Genomic DNA, 23,748 nt, shown 5'->3' on the forward strand with positions numbered 1-23,748 from the left:
AAAAAAAGAAATCCCGACCGACCGACCCAATTGTTAAAATTCATTTGAGGGCAAGCAAACATTTTTTTTTTCTTGGCCTGGGCAACATATCCATTTCCTGAAAATCCATCTGGTCCTTGGACAGGTAGGTGGCCGAGTGCTTGAGTGGGGTATTGAATATTTAAAGGGGTTTGTCCGGGGAATAGGCTGCAGGGTATCACTCCCTCCTAAAAAAAGTTTTTGGCTTTTTTTTATGACTAATTATCATCATCCAACTCCAGAAATAAAAAACAACAACTTTTTTTTTACATTTCTGGATTTTTTTTTTTTTGTGGAGCAAATTTCCAGAATTCCAGTAATTTCCAGAAGATTTACATTCCTGCTTTGTTGAGAGAGCTGGTTAACTTTGATTTGCACTGCCCCCTTGATGCGTCGTTCAATCCACTTGACTTGTGGTCTCTGTCTTAGATCTTGACCTGGTCTTAGGTTCACAAAATGTCCAGGAGACTGATTTTGAATAACTTGGGTCTTCAGAGACCACAGGTGTTTTTTATAATCATTCAATATTCATGTGCCAATACTACCAATACTTGAATGAATGTAAACAAATTTGGGGAAGCGGTTCAGTTAGTTTTTGACTAGAAATTCTATGTAGCCCCATATGGATATTACATGCTTGAAAGCACAATTACAAAATTGAACACGGTTCTTTTTAATGGACCTTTACATTGTAGCCCATTACTAAGCAGAATCATTACATGACTTAGTCTTACCAAGAGCTTTCTCCGTAAGTTTTTGGAACATATACTTGTAGTTGTTTTTCAGCGTGCTTTGAGGATTGAGTGTATCTATCTGACATGATGCAGCGTTCTCAGCTCCTGTCCACACTCACGTTTCCGACAGCGCCATACCGGCTACGATCTCCTTGGCATTGGATCTACTGCTGTACTTCTGTGATGGTGTAGCTCTGTAAAAAGAAATATATATCGATGTCAGCTTGAGCTGGGACAAATTCCTGGGAACTTTGCTACCCTCCCGTCTTTAAAGGGCTCTTAGCAACGTTTGGACAGTATTTTTTGTGGGACATGAGAGCACATCAGGCATATCAAATTGAATTCTGAATAAGAGGAATGTCCTTCTGATATCAAATGATTTTGATTTTTTGAAATTCGCGATATATATAATAAAAATTTTATGACAAATTATTAAAATTTGATAATTTTAAATTTTTAATATTTAACAGTCCTCGAAGTAAACTTTTTAAATCTAATGATATGTACTTAAAGTGTATGTAGCTGGGATGAAAAGCCGATGATCAATTGAAAATTTTGACCTTTTATGTTGAAGATTTACATTTTTTTTCCCAAAGACCTAATTTTTTGCTGTTTTGGGGAACAAAATCCATATCTTTAATTCAATTCAGTAGTCCACTTGGGCAGTTTGCAAACAGAGGAAGTATGACCACTGAAAAGATCAGATGTGGAAAATCTATCAACTGTGCACAAATTAATACAAATCAGTGTTTTATATATAAATGTAATAGCTACATGATGGACAAGTCTAGTCTCGTACAAATAAAAAACTTTTGCTGGTGAAAGTGGTGATCCTAGGCTACTGGGTGAGAATGGTGATGTCACATTCATGGGATCAGTGGCGGATCCAGGCATGGGCACACCGGGCCTGTATCTCCCCATTTTATCCCTCCTTTTTTTTACAACTTTGTTGGACAATATTGGAAAACAATAAAACCCCTTTGTTTTGCTCCTCTATGTTGATCCCTCCTACATCCCCTGCAGCACGCAAACCTAATACCATGGCCGTGAAGGTGGCAGCCCTTTCCTAAATTCCTGGATCCGCCAATGAATTGGATGGTATATGAATAAGGCCACAAAAAAAAAAAAAAAGGTTTGTCTCAAAGCTTGCGCGCGCGTTTGTAAAATCCCACGATTTGACAAAAAACAAATGCGGAAATTTTTTTATTTCAAAATATTTTTTTTTAGTTTTTTCCAGAAAAAATCGGTGAAAATCCAACTTTTTTTTTTCTCAAGATACCATGAAAAAAGTCGGAATAAAAAAAAAAAAAAAAAAAAAATTGCATTTCGCATTTGTTTTTAAATTTCTCATGAGCTTTGAGACAAACCTGTTTTTTTTTTTGTTTAAGATACTTACGCTTGTGATCCTAGGCTACCGGGTGAGAATGCTGCTGTCACATTTTTAGGCAGAATCCCTCTCTTGTTAGACACATTCTCCGGAGTAGTATGGGGTCTCTTTTGGGTTCCCTAAAAAAGAAAAAAAGACAAGTTCAATGTATGTTTAACAAGCAAATTGTACATATAAAATGCAATTAAACCATGAAATAAAGCAAAATCAATTTTACAAGATATCGCTAGTCATGCATTATGCACCGCGCAACTAGCGTAAGTGGTGCACGCCATTCTATATCAATACACACTATTTACGAGTCTTTTTTGCCAATTATAAGCCAAACAAACTATAGATTTGCTAGCATACTAAAAAGTTGGCACATTATACATACATTGACCTTTTGTTCACTAATGTCTTGATATGTCCACAACTTATAAAAAGTAAAAAATTGCATTTAAGGGGTGTGATTCAAAGCTTGTGAAATATCCTGAAAGTGATAGAAAATCCTGAAAAACTGTGGCAAATCGGGCTAAAATACCCTAAAACAGGCCGAAAATTGATACAATTCTTAATTCAACAGATGTGACATAATTCTTTCCAAAATCGTTTTTAACACATAGATTAAGGGATCTAAAATGAGCGTTTATTGCGTTTCGACAGTATTTTTTGTGGGACATGAGAGCACCTCGGACCTATCGAATTGCATTCTGAATCTGAAGCATGTCTTTCTGATATCAAATAATTTTCATTTTTGAAAATCACAATATAATACAAATTTTATGACAAATTATAAAAATTTGATATTTTTCAAATTTTTGATATATAACAGTCCTCGAAGTAATTATGTAAATCTAATGATATATTCTTAAAGTGTATGTAGCAGGGAGGAAAAGCCGACGGTCAATTGAAAATTTTGACCTTTCATATTGAAGATATGGATTTTTTCCAAAAAGACCTAATTTTTTTTGGTGTTTTGGAAAAAAAAATCCATATCTTCAATACTAAAGGTCAAAATTTTCAATTGATCGTCGGCTTTTCATCCCACCTACATACACTTAAAGTATAAATCATCAGATTTAGAAAGTTTACTTCAAGTACTGTTAAATATCAAAAATATCAATTTTAATGATTTGCCATAAAATGTGTATTAAATTACTAATTTCAAAAATCAAAATTATTTGATATCAGAATGACATTCTTCTTTAATATTCAGAATGCAATTCGATATGTCTGATGTGCTCGATGTCCCAAAATAAATACTGTCCAAACGCTCATACCCCAGCCCTTTTCATACTGCAAAGCATTTATGGGGGTCACATGACTCCCTATATCGCCACATGCAACAGCGCGATAAGAGTAATCGGGTCCTTGCCGACGAAACGCGGAAACAAACAAAAACAATTCTACTTGACAATCGCAGTGCATCACGCCATGAAGTGTTTGTTTGTTTGTTTTATTTCTTCTTTAACCTGGGACACTCAATCAGTTGAAAACACAATTAATCATCTGTTCTTCCTTGAGGCCCAGGGATCAATACAACATTTACATAACATAATTATTAAGGTTTTAAAAATACTAAATACATTCAAATACATGATAATATTGCAAATTTAGATAAATACAATGTTTACAAAATAAATCAAATTACAATGTAACTTTACAACATGTTTAAAATACTATTAATACTACATACATAGGCAAAGCATATAGAATAAAGGATCAAATAATATGGGGGACCCAATAAGCATTAAAACTACTTAAAAGATAAAACACTACAAAAATCAACCTATGAACCAGCATAGCTATAAAACATTAATATTATTCAAAACTATCGATTGCACCAAATACAAACAAAATAATTCATTTAATGTCAAATACAAATAATTCAATATGGAAATTGATTGCACAAAATAGTAGTAAGGCATAGCATGATAGTATAAATATAACTCTTGTTTTGCAAAATAAACGAATGAAGCCAAAATATGAAACACATTTAAAGGCTACTATTTAAGAATCATAAAATTGAGAGTTGTATATTGTTTTGAAAGTTGCTGTGCTAATTGGGAGAGGTGATTTCAGTTTAGGATCTAGTGAATTCCAGGCCTTAGCCCCTCTGAATAAGAATGAGCGTCTACCAGCTTCAATTCTGGGTTTGAAATTAAGTGCAATATTACCATGAGCGCTACCACGTGTATTAAGCGATGACTGGTTTTCACAGAGGTAAAAATTGTTTGCATATACTTTGGAACAAAACCAGCAATACATTTATAAGTTAAAAGACACAGATGGTCTTGTCTAAGGTTGCTAAGAGGCTTCCATTTAAGTTTTTCCCTGATTAAAGAAGATGGTGTCCTGACTGGAACTTTAAGAATGGCCCTCCCAGCCCTGTTCTGGAGACGCTCAATCCTATTCAGAAGCGTGTTATTGCAATTTCCCCATACAGTATCACAGTAAGTCAATCTTGGAAGAATAAGAGCTTTATAAATTGTATTCATGTGGTTAGCAGATAGCCATTCCCTGATTCTGTACAACATACCAATGTATTTCGAAACTGTTAAACAAGTTTGATTAATTTGTGCTTCCCATTTTAGATTTTGGTCGAGAATGACTCCCAGGTATTTACATTGATTTACATTTTCAAGTTGTACCCTATTCATGTAAAGACTTAGCTCATCAACTCTTGCATTAAAATAACTTGAACAAAAAAGCATGGCTTTTGTTTTTTTAGCATTTAAGGTCAATTTGTTCACTTCCATCCACGATGTAATTCGTTTAAGATCATCATTAAGATGCACATTGATCTCATTTATGTCTTTTGATGAGCGAAAAAACGGCCGTGTAAATCAGCATAAAGCGTGATTTTGGTATCACTGGACACAGTTAGAGGCAGATCATTGATGTACATCGTGAATAGAAGTGGGCCCAAAATTGTACCTTGAGGCACACCAAAGCTGACACATTTGAATGCAGAAATAGTACTACCAATCTTAGTTGCCTGCTCTCTATCACTAAGATAAGATTTAAACCAATCCAGCTCCAGACCCAAAATTCCAAAAGATGTAAGCTTCTGAATAAGAATGGCATGATTGACCGTGATCGAATGCCTTTTTTAGGTCAATAAAGACCCCTCCAACAAAATGGCCAGCATCAATGTTCTGGAGGATGTATTCTGAAACATCGATCAAAGTGGTAAGTGTGGAATGTTTGGGTCTGAATCCGGATTGATGTGAAGAGAGCAAATTATGTTGACTTAAAAGGCATACAACTGATTATGAATTAGGCGCTCAAAAGTTTTCATAACAACAGGAATAACAGAAATTGGGACGGTAGTTGTTGACATCGTCTCTGGACCCCTCTTTGAATAAGGGAGTGACTCTACATAATTTCCATTTTTGAGGGACCTGCCCACTGGATAAGCTGTTGTTGAATAACTTAGTCAAAGGAGTAGTAAGGGGACCAGCCCCTGCTTTGAGAAGCCGACTGTTAATACCATCTAAACCAGTTGATTTCTTTGTATCTAGAGACTTGAGACACTTAAAAACCTGCTCCTCAGTTATGGGGGAAAATTTAAAATGATTACCCTTAAAAGTAGACATTTGATTAGAATATTTATCATCAACATTGTCAAACTTTTCTGCTAATTTTTCACCAACAGAAGAAATAGTCCCAAACAAAAATGTTTGGTAGACTCATAACCGGTGCGATCTTACCTTTCCGATGTTGATTAAGATACTTCTTGCATCGATCCCGAGATGCGGAAAAAACCAATAGTCATTTTGTCCCACATAAATGAATAAATAACAAAAACCCCGATCCCCGAGTGGACTCACCCATTCGGTGACGCACACACGATAATCACCCTTATCCGACTTGGGCAGCCCCTACTCGGCCAAACTTGTAGGGGCGGCCGGGTCGGATAATCAACATCGAAAGGTAAGATCGCACGTTGTTATGAGTCTACCAAACATTTTTGTTTGGGACTAGACTCAGTACACCGGTCGATCTTACCGTTCCGATGTTGATTAAGATACTTCTTGCATCAACATCTGAAAGATCGATCTAGCAAGTAACCGACGGATGGAGGTACAAGATTGGCCAGCATCTGATAAGGATCGGGAGAGTGGGTAGCATGGTAATCGCGAGGTCAAACTATTTCCCCCCCTCACGGCCGGAAACAGAAAGACTACGTGAACAGACAAAAACCCTGAACTGAAAGTTCAGTGGTTAAGAAATAGAAACACTGGTTCTTACCATGTTGGAATTCTGATTGTCCCAAAACACCTGATACCCAACCACCATATTATCTCCGAGAATAGCCCTGGAGAACTTATCGCCTGGTCGTTGGTTTACGTTTTTGTAGTAAACCGTGGAAAAAAGGACGACGGGTTCTTCCAAGACACAGCCTGACAAATCTCTTCTATGGGGACCCCCTATGGTAGGCCCACGAAGATGAGATAGATCTGGTTGAGTGGGCCTTGGGGCGAAGCGTCTTTTGCCGCCCCGAGTCCACCAACACCTGGACCAGCCACCGTGCCAGAGTCTGTTTAGCGGCTGGACCGCGGCGGTTCTGCGTGAGTGATAAATAAGCGGTCATGAGCCCCTCTTAAGGTTTGTGTTCGCCAAGGTAGTGCTGTAGCGCCCTCACGGGCACCACAACCTGTCTTGCTATTGACGAACCCTGCCCAATACTGGGGAGGAAGAGGGCGAGTGTCGGAATGTACTTCGCTCATTTTTGCAAGGAAATCCGGCGAAGAAACAGCGTCGCTCCGTTGTTAGTAAATACGGAGGCTGACTTCGAGACTGCGTGCAACTCTGAGCAGCGCCGTCCGAAGCCAACGCCAGAAGAAAGGCCGCTTAAGAGTGGCGTATTTAAGGGTCGCTTTTGACAGGGGCTCAAAAGGGGACCCTTAATATACTCCAAGACTGTGTTGAGGTCCCATGGAGGGACCACCTTCCTTTCGGCGCTCGTTGAACATACCGTCGAGAAGAAGACTTAGGGACCCATCTGAATTGATAGTCGCCCCGTCTTCGAATCCCCGGTGAATCGAGAGAATGGCTGACTTATAGTTGGCTATCGTTGCCTGCTGAAGTCCTGACCTGAACTTTTCTGTCAGAAAATCTGCCACTAGAGGCACAGAGGCTCTAGTGGGAGATGTATTTCTCTCATCGCACCATGCGTAGTAGGGAGCCAAACGCTGACTATACGCACGGAGGGTAGACTCGTCTACCCCCGGCGATGAGAGAAGCAGCTTCTGATGAACAGCCTCCCTCCGCCGCACGTTCCCTGATAAGGGCCACGCAGCTAACTGCAGGTGCTCTAGTGGTAGACTTGGTACCTCTCCTCCGGGCATCCGGAGTAGATTTGGTAACTCGGGGAGTACTCGCGGCTGTGCCGCTAGTAGATCCACCATCGGTCGAAACCACAGGGGTTTCGGCCAGCACGGTGCTATCAGAATGACGTTGCAATCCTCCTCCCGATCTTGGTCACCACCCTTGCGAGTAGCGAGATCGGGGAAAGCGTAAGCAGTCATTCCTCCCCAGTCTCACGGACAGAGCGTCCACGGCGAATGCCTGTGGGTCTGCGACCCTCGAGCAGTACACCGGCAGCTGATGATTGCGATGAGATGCGAACAAATCTATCGAGGGGTGGTACATCACCTCGAAGATCGTCTGGGCGACCTGCGGAGCAAGGGACCATTCTGTAGGTCCCGACACCTTTCCTCGTGACAGATCGTCCGCGAGGATGTTGGTGACTCCGCTATGTGCATCGCTCTCAACGTAATCTGCCTGGCCTTGCACCACCCTATCAGGCGTAGTGCGTGCAGGCACAACCGTGGTGACCTTGTGCCCCCTTGTCTGTTGAGGTAGGCCACCACGGTTGTGTTGTCCGCTTGGACAACGATATGAGATCCACGATCACCTTCTCGAAATGCTGGAGAGTTCTCTCCACTGCCCAAAGTTCGAGAAGGTTGATATGGAACTCCGTCTCCGTGGCCGACCATAGGCCCGAGACTGAGTCCCGTGGATGTGGCCCCCCAGCCCAGTTTTGACGTCGGCGTCACTACGTGGCCTTGACCGCTGGTGCAGGAACCTGACACCTTGAGTCAAATTGGGCTGATGGGTCCACCACCAGAGTTCCTCTCGCGCGATCTCCGACATCGGAACCGCGAGGGATATTGGGTGACGACTGGGCCTGTAAAAGGCTAGAAGGTGTAGTTGTATAGGCCTCATGTGAAAGCGGCAGTGCAGTGCACGAGGTCTACCATACTGGCCATAAGGCCCAAAACCTTCATCCATGCCACAGCGGGTGCTCCCTCTGACTCGGCCAAGAGTCGGGCACACCTCGCCATGTTCGTCACCCTCTCGGGTGGGGGCGCCGCGATCCCCTCCTTGAGGTTGATCTGGGCCCCTAAGAATAGTGGTGTCTCGCGTCGGGACCAAATTGGATTTCTTGGCGTTGATCAGAAATCCCAGGTCCCGCACCGTCACGGACTACTAACTCCACGAGACACTGTGTCTCCAGTGGGGTGCGTCCGTAAATGAACCAATCGTCCAGGTAGCAACACATGTTGACTCCCCTGCGCTTCAGGTACGCTGCCACCGCCCTGACCAGGAGTGTAAGCACTCTGGGGGAGGTGGACAAGCCGAATGGCAGGCATCGAAACTGGTAAGTTTGACCCTGTACCTTGAAGCGTAGAAACCTCTGATCTTGAGGTGCGATCGGAACATGCAGATATGCGTCCGAGAGATCTAGCGATGCCGCCCACATACCCTTGATGGGGCAGGCTAGCACCGAAGCGAGAGTCTCCATTCTGAACCTCTTGGGCCTGATGAACTCGTTCAACGGCTTGAGGTTCAGAATGGGCCTCCAGGCGCCAGTCTTAAAAAAAAAAAAAAAAAAAGTGCTCCAAAACCCCTTGGTGAAAGGGGGGTAGACCGGGACAATCGCTTGCTTCGTGAGAAGCTGAGTGACCTCTGACAGTAGTGCCCGACGCTGGGGCCCGTCTGGCGGCACTACCGTGGACCTCTGAATCGTGCAGGCGCACGAGGGTGGCTGGTAAATTCCAGTCTGTAACCCCACTGACCACTGACAATACCCAGGCGCCCGGTGAGATGGCATGCCATCTCTGGGCGTAATGCAACAGCGGCCGCCCACAGGGGAATCCCTGTGGAAGTCAAACCTGCCGGCATGGACTGTCGACCGCCGTGCCCTCAGGACCGATCTGGTTTGCCACCCTTAGAAGAACGGCTCTTCTTAGGGGGCTTGCCATACGATCCAGCACTACTCTTGCGCTTCCCAGATTTTTTGGGAGGTGCTGGAGTAGCCTCGGGCTCGGGTGTAGTCTGTGGTGCGCGTCCTGCTGAAGCCGGAGCCGGCGCTGAAGAACGCTTAGAAGCCTTCTTCTTCTTGTGCTTCTTCTTCGCCTTACTGCCCTTCCCTTGGTCAGGGCAGCCTCTGACTTCTTCAGAGTGCTCTCATTGGTGGCCTTTTTCGCCCGGTCCTCCACCGTGGCGCAAAAGGCCTGACCAAAAGTAGCCCCTGTCCCACCGAGTCTGACTTCTTCATTGCTTCAGCAAAGTCGGAGCCGTAAGTTGACTGGAGGGACAGACAGGCATTCTCCGGCGGCGAGATGACATCCTATGGGCTAGGCCCATAGAACTCTCGTTGAGGTTAGCTGTTAGCACCGCTAACAGATTAACCTCGCGGAAGAGTTCCAACGTTGCCCCGTGGTCGTTCGCGACCTGCCTACCGAGGTGCTCGGCAAGCGTGGTAGCAACGCTAGAGACTCTGATAAGCGGCGTGCTCGCTTATCGATGAGCTTTAGCTCCTCCTCCCACTGGGGGAGAAGCGACCCGTGCGCCTTGGCCGCCAGCGGCAGGCGCTTGGCAACGTCTGGATCCATGTCAGGGACCCTGAGGTAGGTTTCGTAGTCCTCCTGCGAAACACGCAGTGGAAGCGTGCAAGCACGCGGCGTCGAAGCTCCAGCGAGCGAAGCCCTACGAAACCTACCCTTGAGGTCCGCCGGGAATGCAAGTGCGGGCGACCCTTGTGTGGGCGCGCTAGCTGGGCATCCTACTGAAAAGATGCCCTGGTCCTCCTGAACGGACTCCTCCTGAGAGAAAGCCAGGCCCAAACCTTGGGCCACACGGCTCATCACCTCAGCGGTGTCCGCAGGCAGACCATTGCTAGCGAGTTCCTCACGGGAAGCGGGGAAGGATACCTGAAGCTAGCTGCACAGTCTCATCAGACTGTGAGTCGCTACTGGTTTCATCTTCCGCCTCCTTTCCCTCGCCTTCAGACTCTGACTCACTCTCTGATGAGGAAGAGATCTGACGACAGGCATCTGAAGGTGGACAGGGAGGTGTCGCCACCGTGTGGCTAGCCAACTGAACACCAGCAGAAGAGGGAGTACTCCCGCTAGACCCGAGATGCTAGCTATAGCACCCGGGATCCGCGTGACGCTCTCGCTGCTGTCGCCCTAGCCATAGCAGTGTGCGGCCTACCCTGAGCTGTATCAGGGTTAGCCACTCGCCGCCGGGTTGGGTAACAACTGGTGGTACTGCTTGCCCAACGCTAGGCGGCACTTGCCACGGTGGTAGACCGTGGAAGAAACCACCCTGCGGCGGATACCACGGGGCATACCCTGTTGGTAGCTGACCCTGAAAGGATCCGCCACCAGGGAAACCCCATGGAGCGGCAGTACCAGTACCGCCTCCCCCTGTTGCCACAGAGACTGTGGTAACCAGGACGCAGTACTGCGGTACCTGCGTGGTTGTAGCGTAGGTGCCCGGTAGGGCTCCCGGCTGCGTACCACTGTACCCATGCCTCACAGCGTTCCCCGCTAGAGGATCAAGCCGTGTGCATGGGTACCCCGCTCTACTGGCTGTCCCTTGGCTAAAAGGAGCTTGCCTAGTATCACGGGTAGCTGAGCGTGTATGCCCTCGATCAGTCACCTCGCTACCTGAATAGGCAGTATCAATCAATGGAGCCATGCTCCGCTGAATAGATAGTGATCGATCATAAGAGGGTAATTGACCCATTGACTGTAATGGATCACCACGCTCTGCTGGCTCTCGAGGACATAAGTGGGTTGTTGATCAGCCAGGCTGTTCAAACTACCTACCCTAACCTCTTGAGCCTTGCCCAAGGTCGCTGTGTGTGGCGGACCACTCACGGCAGCTATGGCGGCGTGCATAGTGGCTACCACTGAAGTCAAGCCGTAGCTCGACTCGGTAGCTGCCACTGTTTGCACTTGGGTCGCTGTCCCGTGAGAGACTGCGAGCCCAACCCCGGTACAGCCGCTAGCCAGTCCCGGAGGACAGCCGGCAGCCATTCCAAGGCCCAGGGAATCACTCGGCGGTCCCACCACGGAACGCTGCCGTGTGACAACCCCAGTTGGTTCTGCTAAGACTACACCTGAAGCGTTAGCCCCGGTATCGTCTCTGCTAAACCCATGCACGTTTTCATTCCACCCTTTCGGGAACGACAGGCGTGCTGCGTGCCGTGGATCAACGCAGGCAAGCCCGGGTTCCACTGGCACGCTGCGTGCTACAGACCGGCCGAGGCAAGTCCGCTGCACGCTGTATGCTAGATTCAACCCAGGCAAGCCGGGTACCCTTGGCATACTGTCCGTCGCCGGCTACTTCGCTGGTGCTAGACCCGCTCGTCGCCAGCAATAGAGCGGGTGTCCACCTGCAAGAAGCTCGCTAGAGATCTCACTGGTAGACTGGTACTCGCCTGTTAGGGGGCAAGTACCGCCCTGCTGCCTGCTACTAGCTTAGACGTTAAGTCAGTGCTTTCGCTGGCTGCTAGGCCTTCGGGCTCGCTAGCAGTCCCGGAGGGTCCGCCTGCTTGCCGGGACCGGAGCCCCAGAGGTTACCTTAGCGTGGCCCTTGCCGCCTCGCTAGTACCTACCATATCAATCTTACCTGTAGGCTTCTGTTTCTTAGTCTTCGTCTTCTGTCTGTGTCGAAGACCTAAACGAGCGCTACTTTCTAAATCCTTGAAGTGGATGTCCGATAAGCCTATGCAAAAGGAAGCACACTTATTTGATTTAGAGCAATCCCTGTGGGAGTAGCAGAGTGGATGCGGTCCCACTCTGGTACAAGGGAAGGGCATGATTGACAAGGCCTAGACATTGTAGTAATCGGGGCGTACAGCACTACCCCCGAACACAAGCTCAAGCCCAATAAACAGACCCACACGCACAGTGGCTGACGCTGATGTAGTGGTATGATATAAAAATATATATACAAAGGGATGAAAAACTGAAAACCTTTTGGGGAAGATTTGTCAGGCTGGTCCTTGAAACCCACCGAACTCTTAGCAGTAACTCAAGGCGTCATCAGACGCGTACTGAAAGATATAACGATAGAGCACACCATAAACATAGCGATAATCACTCACCATACATGTATACACAGTACTGTACAAACATCTATTGTAACTTACTAGTCTGTTATAGTTGTTTTACGTGAGAACAAAAATAAAATGGCGTCCTAAGGCGGCCATTTTTGAAAACGTGTGTCCCGTGATATGAACGGAAACACACATACAAGCTAAGTTTTTGGATCGCTTTTTGTCACTTTTCTAGCCGAAAAATGTCGTCAAAACTATCTCACTAGCGAATATACTGGTTGGTTTTTACCTCAGTGTAACAAACAAACTGTATATCTCATCCTTTGGTTCAGTAATGATACTTAGCGTTGGTAAAGAAAAATCCACACGTCTATCTCATCTAGAAACCAAGGAGGATAAGGGTGATTATCGTGTGTGACGTCACCGAATGGGTGAGTCCACTCGGGGATCGGGGTTTTTGTTATTTATTCATTTATGTGGGACAAAATGACTATTGGTTTTTTCCGCATCTCGGGATCGATGCAAGAAGTATCTTAATCAACATCGGAAACGGTAAGATCGACCGGTGTACTGAGTCAGAAATTGTTCATAGCATCAGCTACTTGTTGTTTGTCATTAACAATTCCATCCTGCGTTTTAACAGCAGGGATATCACTTTTGGTTTTACCAGGTAATACGGTTTTTTAAAACCGTATTACCTGGTATTACCTGGTATTACCTGGTAACACTTAAAAGTGTTTTCCAAAGTCCACGTGGATCACTTTTTGTTTCATTAAGTTTTTGCTGAAGATCCTTGGATTTCAATTTATTGCGCAAATTATTAACTTTGTTTCTGAGAAGTTTTGCCTTCTCCCAATCTGCTGAGGATTTGGATTTCTCAGCAATTTCACGAGCTTTTGACTCTGCCGTCTCAAATTTAGATAATCATTAGTGATCCATGTGGGCTGTTGGTCAGATACTTTGATCCTCTTTATAGGAGCATGCTTATCACATACTGGAAGAAATAAATCAAAAAACTTGTCCCAACCTTGGTCTGGGCTATCAGCCGTGCTAACAGGATCCCAGTTGATATCTTGAAGATCAGCTGCAAATTTGGTCTCATTAAAATGGCGGTAAGATCGAGCCTCAATAATTTTGGACTGACGTTTGATGGTAATATTTTTTCTTCTTTCATAAATAAGTGAATGGTCACTAAGTGTACAGGTATTTACATCTCTACTTGAGTACATGTGTGGCCTGTTAGTCCAGATATGGTCAATGCAACTTATAGTGTTCTTAGTTAGACGAGTTGCTTTTGTTATGATTTGTTGAAGTTTAAAAATACCCATTGTTTTTTTTTTTTTTTTCCATTGAGAAGTATTTGTTTCAAATTGGTTGAAGTTAAAGTCTCCTACGCACACTATTTCACATGGAATTTTACGTTTATTTATTGATTCTAATATATCATGTAAAGCAATTTCAAAAGTCTCACAAAAGTTTGTTTCTATTTCTGATCTATAAACTGCTCCAAGAAGAATTGGACGAGTTTTTGGTAATGAAAGGTGAATCCATAACATTTCTGATGTTTCCGGTAGAATAGGCTCAAGTAGTGTATAAGAAAGTTGGCTGTTGACATAAATGGCTACACCCCCTCCATTTCGGGTCCTGTCCCTTGGTGAAGATTGAAATTTGGAATGTCCAGCTCTGATGAGCAGATAGTATAATTGAGCTTAGTCTCCATTAAAGCAATGACATCAGGCTTACACTCAATAACTAACAGGCGTAGTTCCTCTAATTTTGCATATAAGGAACATATATTGAGCGAGATGATCTTCAGCCCTTTAACCATCCTTATGTTTGCGTAAGGGGATTCTGTAGCTTTTGTTTTGCTATTACCATTATTAGAGAGCTGCTCGTTTGGACCAGGGTGGGGTTCTATGTCCCCACAGTCTAATAAGTTAACTCGAAAGGTGGAAACCGAGTTACTATAATAGCAAATTGGACGAGATAGAGTACATTTGGTTGTTTTAATACAGTCAGTTTGACATGGTTTGGCACAGGTTACTTGATTGCTATCTGCACCTAAACACAAAAACAGCAACACAGCAAGCTGGTAGAAATTCATTGTTGCCAAGTCAAGTACCACTTCAAATTGCTTAAAAGTAGAAGTTCCTTGATAGCTCTTATTGAAGATGATTATTGGAAAATTGATTGAAATCAACCATGCATGGGCCTAGTAGTTGTTATCAATACTACCACACAAATCCTTGTCAATACTGTAGAATTCTCCTACCTGATTTGCACATCAGCTGAACAATATTTGAAGACAATTAAACTTATTTAGTTGACAGTCGAATGGTAAAAATACATCAAAATTATACTTATAAACATGTTACTCAGTGGCTATAGTTGTTAAATGGTGGCGCATTGAGCCAATACAGCCCAATGTCTGAGTTGGCCGCTCTTCCACCCTACCACCATGTCAACACGTCACTGCAATCTTTTAATGACTAGTATAACGCACATGCACCATTTCTTTTTGGGTGCATTGCGAGCGAAATATGAATTCCATGTGTGTATACAGTCCTGGTTCTCTGGTTTTCATTCTGTGGGGGCAGAATTTAACAGTGATTCAAAAGTTTTGCCTTCAAGTTGTACTCACTTTTCTTGCAGGTGTGCCATAAGAGCTCAATAAGTCATCCTCAGCTTCTGATCCCAAACTGAAAATACAAAAGACATGTGTGATGTCAAGTTCATTTCTTTAAATGAGGCCAAAAAAAAAATGTTTGTTTGTCCTCCACCGCCCGCTCCTCAGATTAAGGCCTGACCAATATTTTTTTTTTTCAACTTCTTTTTTTTTATAAAAATAAGTAAAATTCATTTTTTTTTTCATTTTTTGAAGTATCTCTGGACCTAGCTAGAGCTAAATACTAAGATCTTTCATGGTTGAAAATTAAAAAAGCCCCACAAAAACATTTTGTGTCTTCAATATGCAAAATTATAACTATAAATATGTAAAGTCATGTCATAGTCTATTATTTTTAGTGACTTCAAAATACATTGGATTTGAAATCATTAAAATACTATGACATGAACACAAATTATAACTTAAACTGCATATTAAAGAATCAAAATGTTTGGTTTTTTTAAGTCACCATGAATGATTGTAGCATTTAGCTCTAGCTAGGTCCTGGAATGCGCCAAATCCAAAACAAAACAAAACAAAACAAAAAAAATCCGCCCGCCCGCACATCCTCTTTCAAACCTGTGGAGGACAAACAAACAATTTTTTTTTTTGGCCTGATCTATGTTACAATGCAGAGGTACTGCGTGAACATACTAGTGCAATGCGGTATATATTCAAAAATTGTTTGACCCAACTGCTATGGTAGTTAATCCTGTTACATCATCACTTCTACGACGAAAATGCATCATGGGGCTTCATCATCACTCCTATGCTTTGTTCCCCAACACATACCTGGTTCTATTACTAATTCCACTCCCATAACGGCTCTGTGGTTTACTGCTGATTGGCGTCTTGGCAATAGTCTTCTTTTTACTCAGCCTCTGTAAACAAAATGAAGTGAACATTTTATTTAATCGCATCAGACGGAACACCAAGCATAACTCACCCCCCCCCCTCCCCGGGTCTGTACACATATAACTTACATCTCTTTCCAGTCTATCTAATGTGTCCAAGGTAAGATTCAAGTTGTCATTGGTATGTGAGAATGCCACCCATTCTGATGCCAGGTCTGTACAGTCAAGACAGAACACCAAGCATAACTCACCCCCCCAAGGGTCTGTACACATATAACTTACATCTCTTTCCAGCCTATCTAATGTGTCCAAGGTAAGATTCAAGTTGTCATTGGTATGTGAGAATGCCACCCATTCTGATGCCAGGTCTGTACAGTCGGCGGAACACCAAGCATAACTCTTTCACTGTAATGTACAAATTACAAACATTGATGTGAAATCATTACTGGTCGATCTCGACAGGATTTCAGTATAGGCATGTTAACACAGCTACCCAATAGAGCTGCATGGATCGAATTGAATCCATGGGTTCCTACAGTCACCCATGGAAAACAGGGTACTGAAAACCAGTACACTTGATGTCCATATGGGCCATGAGTTGGTTTGTTTACATTGCAGTAATTCCTTCAGAATAGTCAATACAGATTCCAAACAGATAAAACTTACCTTATATCAGTTTTAGTTGCCCTTAAGGGACCGATCGTTATTTACGGCAGGGGGGGGGAATGGGTGTTTTGGCAAAAATATCGACAAAAAATTTCGCGTTCAATCCCTCGCGTCCGCTCAAAATTTTCGCGTTCCCCCTTGTTTTCTCAATTTTCTCCATTTAAAATTTAACAATCCCCCCTCCTGGTTCAACTAAAAATTTCAGGTTCCCCCCTCAAAACCACAAAAAAATGTTGTGTTCCCCCCTAAATTTACCCATTCCCCCCCTGCCATAAATAACGATCGCTCCCTAATAACTCCAAATTGACATGACAATGCATTCTATTTGCTCAATTTCATACCAAAATCAAGGAAAACATGGTTTTGTTATTGCAAAATAACATGGAAATCACACAGGGTCATATCTGGTAACTCCAGTAGGCCACTTGAAGTAATCAATATTGGTACTTGAATGGCGTGACTCAGTGACTTTCTGCACATTGTAAGACTGATGTGTTGTAAACTTGATTGCATAACTGATATCCTTTGTATTTGAGTTGTCAATTATGGGAGTACTTCTGTCATTGATGTAAACATAAGGTATCAGAACTGCATATTTAATATTACAAATAAGTCACATACAATGATACATTGTAGGTATGAAAGTTATTATAGTAGGTTAACTAGTTCTCTGGGTTATCATGGTTATAGGTAGCTCTATAGTAAAGAGCCTCTGCCACTACCCATAAATTAGGTATGCCAGGCAAACCTTAGTTAACACTAGAGACTGACCGATCAGGTCCTTATCTCTTTGATCTGCCGATTCGATCGCCGATCGCCGATTACCAGTTCCCCAATTGTAAACAATGGCTGCCATCACCGTGAGTAAATTTCACCCGTATGTTGAAAGGGTACTTATGCATAAAGTATTACCACAATTATGTATGCTCTGAGCACAAAAAACACACTCCCATATGCATTTAAAATACTGAATTTGACCATGATTATTATAAGCTCAATTTACCTTTTCCCCCTGATGTCCCAGTCCATCGAATCATTCGATCGCCCCATTTTAATATTGTGTTTACGTTCAAGTCAGTGTGAGTTTTGCACACGGCCCGCGCGTGTGTAACCCGGAAGTGTCGAGTTTTGCACGCTGCCCGTAGCTCTCTCCAATCTGACACGCACGTGTGTAACCCGGAAGTGTTGAGTTTTGCACACGGCCCGTACGCACGTGTGTACATGTAACCCGGAAGTAAGAACTACAATTGTAATGTGCATGCGGGGAATTACCTGATTATCTCAGCTGCGTGCCTGAATCACGGTATGATTTTATATATGTTTATCGCCTACAAAGCTTGTTCTTTTGCTAAATTTCGCTTGATTTAACTAGTCTAATTCAAAGAAATATACCAATAAATGAATACTTGTTAAGCTTCAACAATTACTTTCATGATATTGGGTGATCGGTGCATTACATCGGCGGATGAAGGAAAAATCGGCCGATGCAGATCACTACCGATAAGCTAATAATCGGCCCGATACGGAAGCTACCGATCTGATCGGTCAGTCTCTAGTTAACACATTTGCTAGTCAGCGAAATTCGCCTAGACCGGGGACCAAACACGATACACACATAGAAATTTCAATTTTTTTCAAGAACAGGTCGGTCAAGGAAACGTACATAAATATGTTTTCTATGTACTTCACTTTACCCAAATATATGTTTTATGGTGATGAGACACTCACACATGGAATTTTAGAGGATTTTGATAGCAGTTCCATTAAAACAAGCTGCTATCATCATGAGACTAAGATCTAGAAACACCCCCGTAATGCTGTTTTGGGGAATTTTGCTAGCCGAATCTTTTTGATGAAAGTCGATCTTTGAAAAGATGTAACTTTGCCACGGAAAGTGCTATGACAAAAAGGTTTTCAGTTTTGGCTTTCTTTAGGCCTACTCAAGAGCTTTAATTTGATATATAAAATGATGCAGTTTGATGGCAAATGATGAATAAAACCAAAATTAATCTGTTTCAGATGCTCTAGTTTGCATTGACAACAGTTTCAATGCTTTAGGAAGCAGAATGCAACATTGACTTCATTTTTGAATATTTTTTTCTGTGAGATATGCCTTGGTGAAAATCACTGTTTTGGTCAAAAAAGGGGTCAAAAAGGGGCATTTTTGGGAAAAAATTCTATTCTGACCCAAAATTTATCTTCTGACAAAAGGGAAACATGGTTTGACAAAAACTTTCATCCTTTTCACATAATAATTCCAGTTTACTTATTTGCTGGGAGAAAGCACTTTTTTGTTATCGCTCGGGAAAAATCATTGTTTTGGCCTAAAATGGGCCCAAAATGGCCGAAAAATTGCCAACTTTGACCAAAATTGACCACTTTTTTACCCCGGGGGGGTCACTCCCATTGTGGCCTGTACACCATCCGCGATAATCAACTTTTGAAAAGCACCCTAAACAAGGATTTAATCCTTGGCTAAAACAATACCCTAAACAAGGATTTTATTCCTTGCATCAAATTTCATACCCTAAATTTCATTTCCGCAATTGCAATTTTGCTACCCTTTTTCCCAATATTTCATGTTTTGACACCCTAAGCGCGTTACTGGCGTGATCGTGCTTACCTCACGAAAAACTACCCTTTTACGCGTTTTCATTATCGCGGATGGTGTACATGCCACAATGGGAGTGACCCCCCCCCCCCCGGGTTTTTTACCACCTTATATAAGTTATAATTTGAATTTTCATACAAAATTTCACAGATGTGTTGAAAATGATAACATACATAATATTTAACAAAAATTAGATTAAATTACAGTGAAAACAAAAAATTGACAGGGGGGGGCACAAAAATTATCAAGTCCCCCCCCCCCCATGGCATGCACTCCTATGCTATGGTATAGGTAACCCAGGCAAACCTTAGTTAACACATTTGCTAGTCAGCCAAATTCGCCGACAATGTCAATGCATTTTTACATAGAAATTTAAAATAAGTGCCCGAAGAAAGAAACCTACATAAATATGTTTTCTATACTTCACTTGACCCAAATATGTGATTTTTTATGGTGATAAGTCACCCACATGGAATTTTAGAGGATTTGGATAGCAGTTCCATTAAAAAAAACCTGCTATCATAATGAGACTTAAGATCTAGAAATACCCCGAAATGCCGTTTTGGGGAATTTTGCTAGCTGAAACTTTTGATGAAAGTCAATCTTTGACAAGATGTAACTTTGCTACGGAAAGTGCTATGAAAAAATGGTTTTCAGTTTTGGCTTTGTTTACTCAAGGGCTTTAATTTGATATATGAAATGATGCAGTTTGATGGCAAATTTGAATTCACCTGGGATACCTATATGGTAAGCCCAATGTTGCGACAGTAATTTCGTCATGACATAACTTCACTTACTTAGCAATACAGTAGAAGATTGGTTTTGGTGTCAAATTGTTTCTGAGAAGTTCCCTCTTCCAATGAACAACAATTCATGTTAATAGAATTAATTTGAAATTTTTATGCCTGTCCCTAGCCCTGTAAATATCATGTAGGTAACCCAGGCAAGCCTTAGTTAACACATTTGCTAGTCAGTCAAATTCGCCGACAATGTCAATGCATTTTTACATAGAAATTTAAAACAAGTGCCCGAAGAAAGAAACCTACATAAATATGTTTTCTATACTTCACTTGACCCAAATATATGATTTTTATGGTGATAAGTCACCCGCACATGGAATTTTAGAGGGATTTGGATAGCATTTCCATTAAAAAAAGCTGCTATCATAATGAGACTATACCAGCGAAGATTTTGAAAGTTTGCGCCTCTTCAATGGCTCCTGTGTTAACCAAGATTTTTCAAAAATCGCTTGATTCGGGATGTTTACCTGATGCCTGGCTTGATGCTAACGTAACTCCGCTTCATAAGAAAGGCGATAGAAGTAACCCTGGAAATTACAGACCAATTTCGTTGACATCAATTCCATGTAAGATTTTGGAGCATATCCTGCATCACCACATCATGAATCATTTTGATCAACATCACATATTGGTTGGCGTGCAACATGGTTTTCGTAAAGGACGTTCTTGTGACACTCAATTATCTGCTCTTGTTGACGACATTGTTAAGATTTTGGATGATAAAGGCCAGGCGGACCTAATTATTATGGATTTCAGCAAGGCGTTTGATTCAGTGCCCCACCAACGTCTTTTGATGAAGCTTCACCATATGGGAATCAGAAACAACATATTGAAGTGGCTTGAGTCTTTCCTTACTTGTCGTCACCAGCAGGTGGTTTTGGAAGGAGTTTCGTCCACCAGAGCTAGTGTTACGTCGGGGTCCCCCAAGGTACAGTCTTGGGACCCCTACTGTTTTTGGCATACATTAATGATTTGCCGTCAAAAGTTCACTCAAAGGTCAGACTTTGGCGGACGATTGTATTCTCTACAACAGAATACAATCCACCGAGGATTCGAGAAACTCCAAGAAGATCTTGATGCTTTAGTCAAGTGGGAGAGAGACTGGCAGATGTCTTTTAATTCTTCCAAGTGCTTCAGTATGAGAGTCACTCACAAGAGGAATCCAGTTACCAAGAATTACAAGATGGGTCACCATATCCTCGAGGAGGTGAAACATCACCCGTACCTCGGCGTTGAACTTATGTTCAGAACATCATACTAATTCACTTTCCCAATGGACTACCAAAACATGCCACCTTCGATGTACAGCTGTAATTTTCTCCCAAATATGTTTCACTTACCATTTCATGTTTGCTCAAGCTTGACCAGCACATGGTGAAGAATTTATAGAATCCATTTTCAACATGTATGTTCCTTCAAAATGACAATTTCATGTCAATATTCCCAGCAGCAGCTTCCTAAATGTCCAACTTTCATGAATTGATCAGAGATGTTATCATAGCATGTTCTGACCTTTATGACAATGTGCTTGGCCAAGCCTCCCAATTGCCATATCAACTCCCAACCACACTCATTGGGAGATGGCTTCTTCCCAAATGCAGGATAGGATGTTTTTTTCCATCTCATTCCTTGCACTGGCTGACCTATTCTTCAATACCATCTAGTGCAGAGAATAAGAACTATGCCTCAATATGATGATAATATGCACACATGTTCCAGATAATGATGCAATATTGCACACATCATTGCACATGCATGGCATGCTATGTCTTGAAATACCCTCCACTCAAGCATGCAAGCATTAACCAATGAGGAGTTAACATGTTGGCAATTTAGAAAGGGTTGCCATTTCATGCCTTTCTGCACACATTGGGGTGCTATGGATTAAATGCTAGTGGACACACAGTGACTTTTTTATTGCTTGCACTGCCTTGGGCTGTATTGAGGTGTAATAATTGGAAATCATGATTTGGGGTTATGTTTTGGAGTATATACATTGAACATATACAGCTGAAATTTGACTGTGGATATTTAAACTTTCTTGAACAAAGTGAGTACAAATTGGGGATCATATTTTTCAGACATGGAATAAGGACTTTTAATGCAAGTTGAAAGTGGTAGGTATACAGGAATTTTTATAACTGGTGTAGTTATCATGTTTTGAAATATACACTCTTTGACAGCTCTCTCCGTGCCTGTTTGAATGCCTGGTAATACCATGTACCCATACACTAGGTATGGGTACATGAGACCAGGTATACGTTGAACTTAGCAATGATTTGAAATGGTCTACTCACATCAATCAAACTGTTACCAAGGCTAATAAAATGCTGGGCTTGCTGAAGAGAAACATATATTACTGCAACAACAGCACTAAGTCTATTGCCTACAAGTCCCTGATAAGACCCAAGTTAGAGTACTGCTCCGGGATCTGGGATCCACAGCACAAATCAGATGGGGATAAGTTAGAAAAAAAAAAAAAAGAGCTGCCAGGTTTACTGTTGGCGACTACAGCAGGGAGTCCAGTATCACTAAAATTCTTGCTGATTTAGAGTGGGAACCTCTTCAGGACCGTAGGACCAAATTACGCTGACGACCATCTACAAAGAAACTCACGGGTACATACCAGTCCAAGTAACATCAAATGTCATCTTCGTGATACAAATTCATCCAGTCAACCCAGGACCAGGCAATCGGGGGCCTTATCTTACAACATAATCACCACAAACAAGGACTGTTATAGGCACTCGCTTTATCCAAAGACTATTCGCGAATGGAACCAACTCGACCAGAACCTACGGCTACGCACCGCACCCGACGTCAAGACCTTCAAGACCAATCTAGAAACCATCAACATCAAGACGCTGACTTCAAAGGCCCACTTTAATATTTAACCGCGACTTGCACATGACCCCCCAACGTATGCGACAACCAGAGATGGTGATTGTACGTGACAAGACAGATACAGATAGACTAAGATCTAGAAACACCCCCGAAATGCCGTTTTGGGGAATTTTGCTAGCTGAAACTTTTTGATGAAAGTCAATCTTTGACAAGATGTAACTTTGCTATGGAAAGTGCTATGAAAAAATGGTTTTCAGTTTTGGCTTTGTTTACTCAAGGGCTTTAATTTGATATATAAAATGATGCAGTTTGATGGCAAATCTGAATTCACCTAGGATACCTATATCATGTGTTGGACCAAAAACTGGATGATACTTTTTTGTGTTGGACAGATGACATCACATAGATACTTACATTTGTCTATTACTTCAGCATTAGTGAGATCAATATCAAACACCTCAAATTCAGAGATCAAGTCTTCTTCGCTAATTTCAGTCATTTTAGTGAGTAAATCTGCAGAGGCGGAATTCTTCCAATTTGCAATCATAAGTTTCCCGGCAAATTTATTGTACTTGGATAGACATTATACACAATACGCAAGATTGCTAAATATGAATAATAAATACGTGACGTCATATTAAGATATTTTTTGGGAGACTTTACTTTTGAAATTTATTTGTGACAATATTTACAAATCTTACTTCAATATGATGAAAATTAAGTTATTATTTTATATTTAAAGCATAGTAATCAAAATTCGAATAAAACGTGAGTACGTGACAGTAATTTTGATTTAATAAAATATGACTTAACCTAATAAATAT

At 42.3% G+C, this 23,748-nt stretch overlaps 1 protein-coding gene across 1 annotated transcript in view; it reads right to left on the reverse strand.

Moving 5' to 3' along the window:
• LOC140138928 (DNA polymerase alpha subunit B-like) overlaps positions 1–23,475 on the reverse strand; it is a 36,839-nt gene extending 13,364 nt beyond the window's left edge. The window contains 7 exon segments of the mRNA XM_072160710.1: positions 753–946; positions 2,149–2,258; positions 15,126–15,183; positions 15,942–16,030; positions 16,133–16,249; positions 20,069–20,076; positions 23,339–23,475. Of these exon segments, the coding sequence (XP_072016811.1) occupies positions 753–946; positions 2,149–2,258; positions 15,126–15,183; positions 15,942–16,030; positions 16,133–16,249; positions 20,069–20,076; positions 23,339–23,471 (709 nt within the window). The 5' untranslated portion in view covers positions 23,472–23,475.
• Between the last annotated feature and the right edge of the window lie 273 nt (positions 23,476–23,748).

This window comes from Amphiura filiformis, chromosome 18 (assembly GCF_039555335.1).
Source record: "Amphiura filiformis chromosome 18, Afil_fr2py, whole genome shotgun sequence".
NCBI lineage: Eukaryota > Metazoa > Echinodermata > Ophiuroidea > Amphilepidida > Amphiuridae > Amphiura > Amphiura filiformis.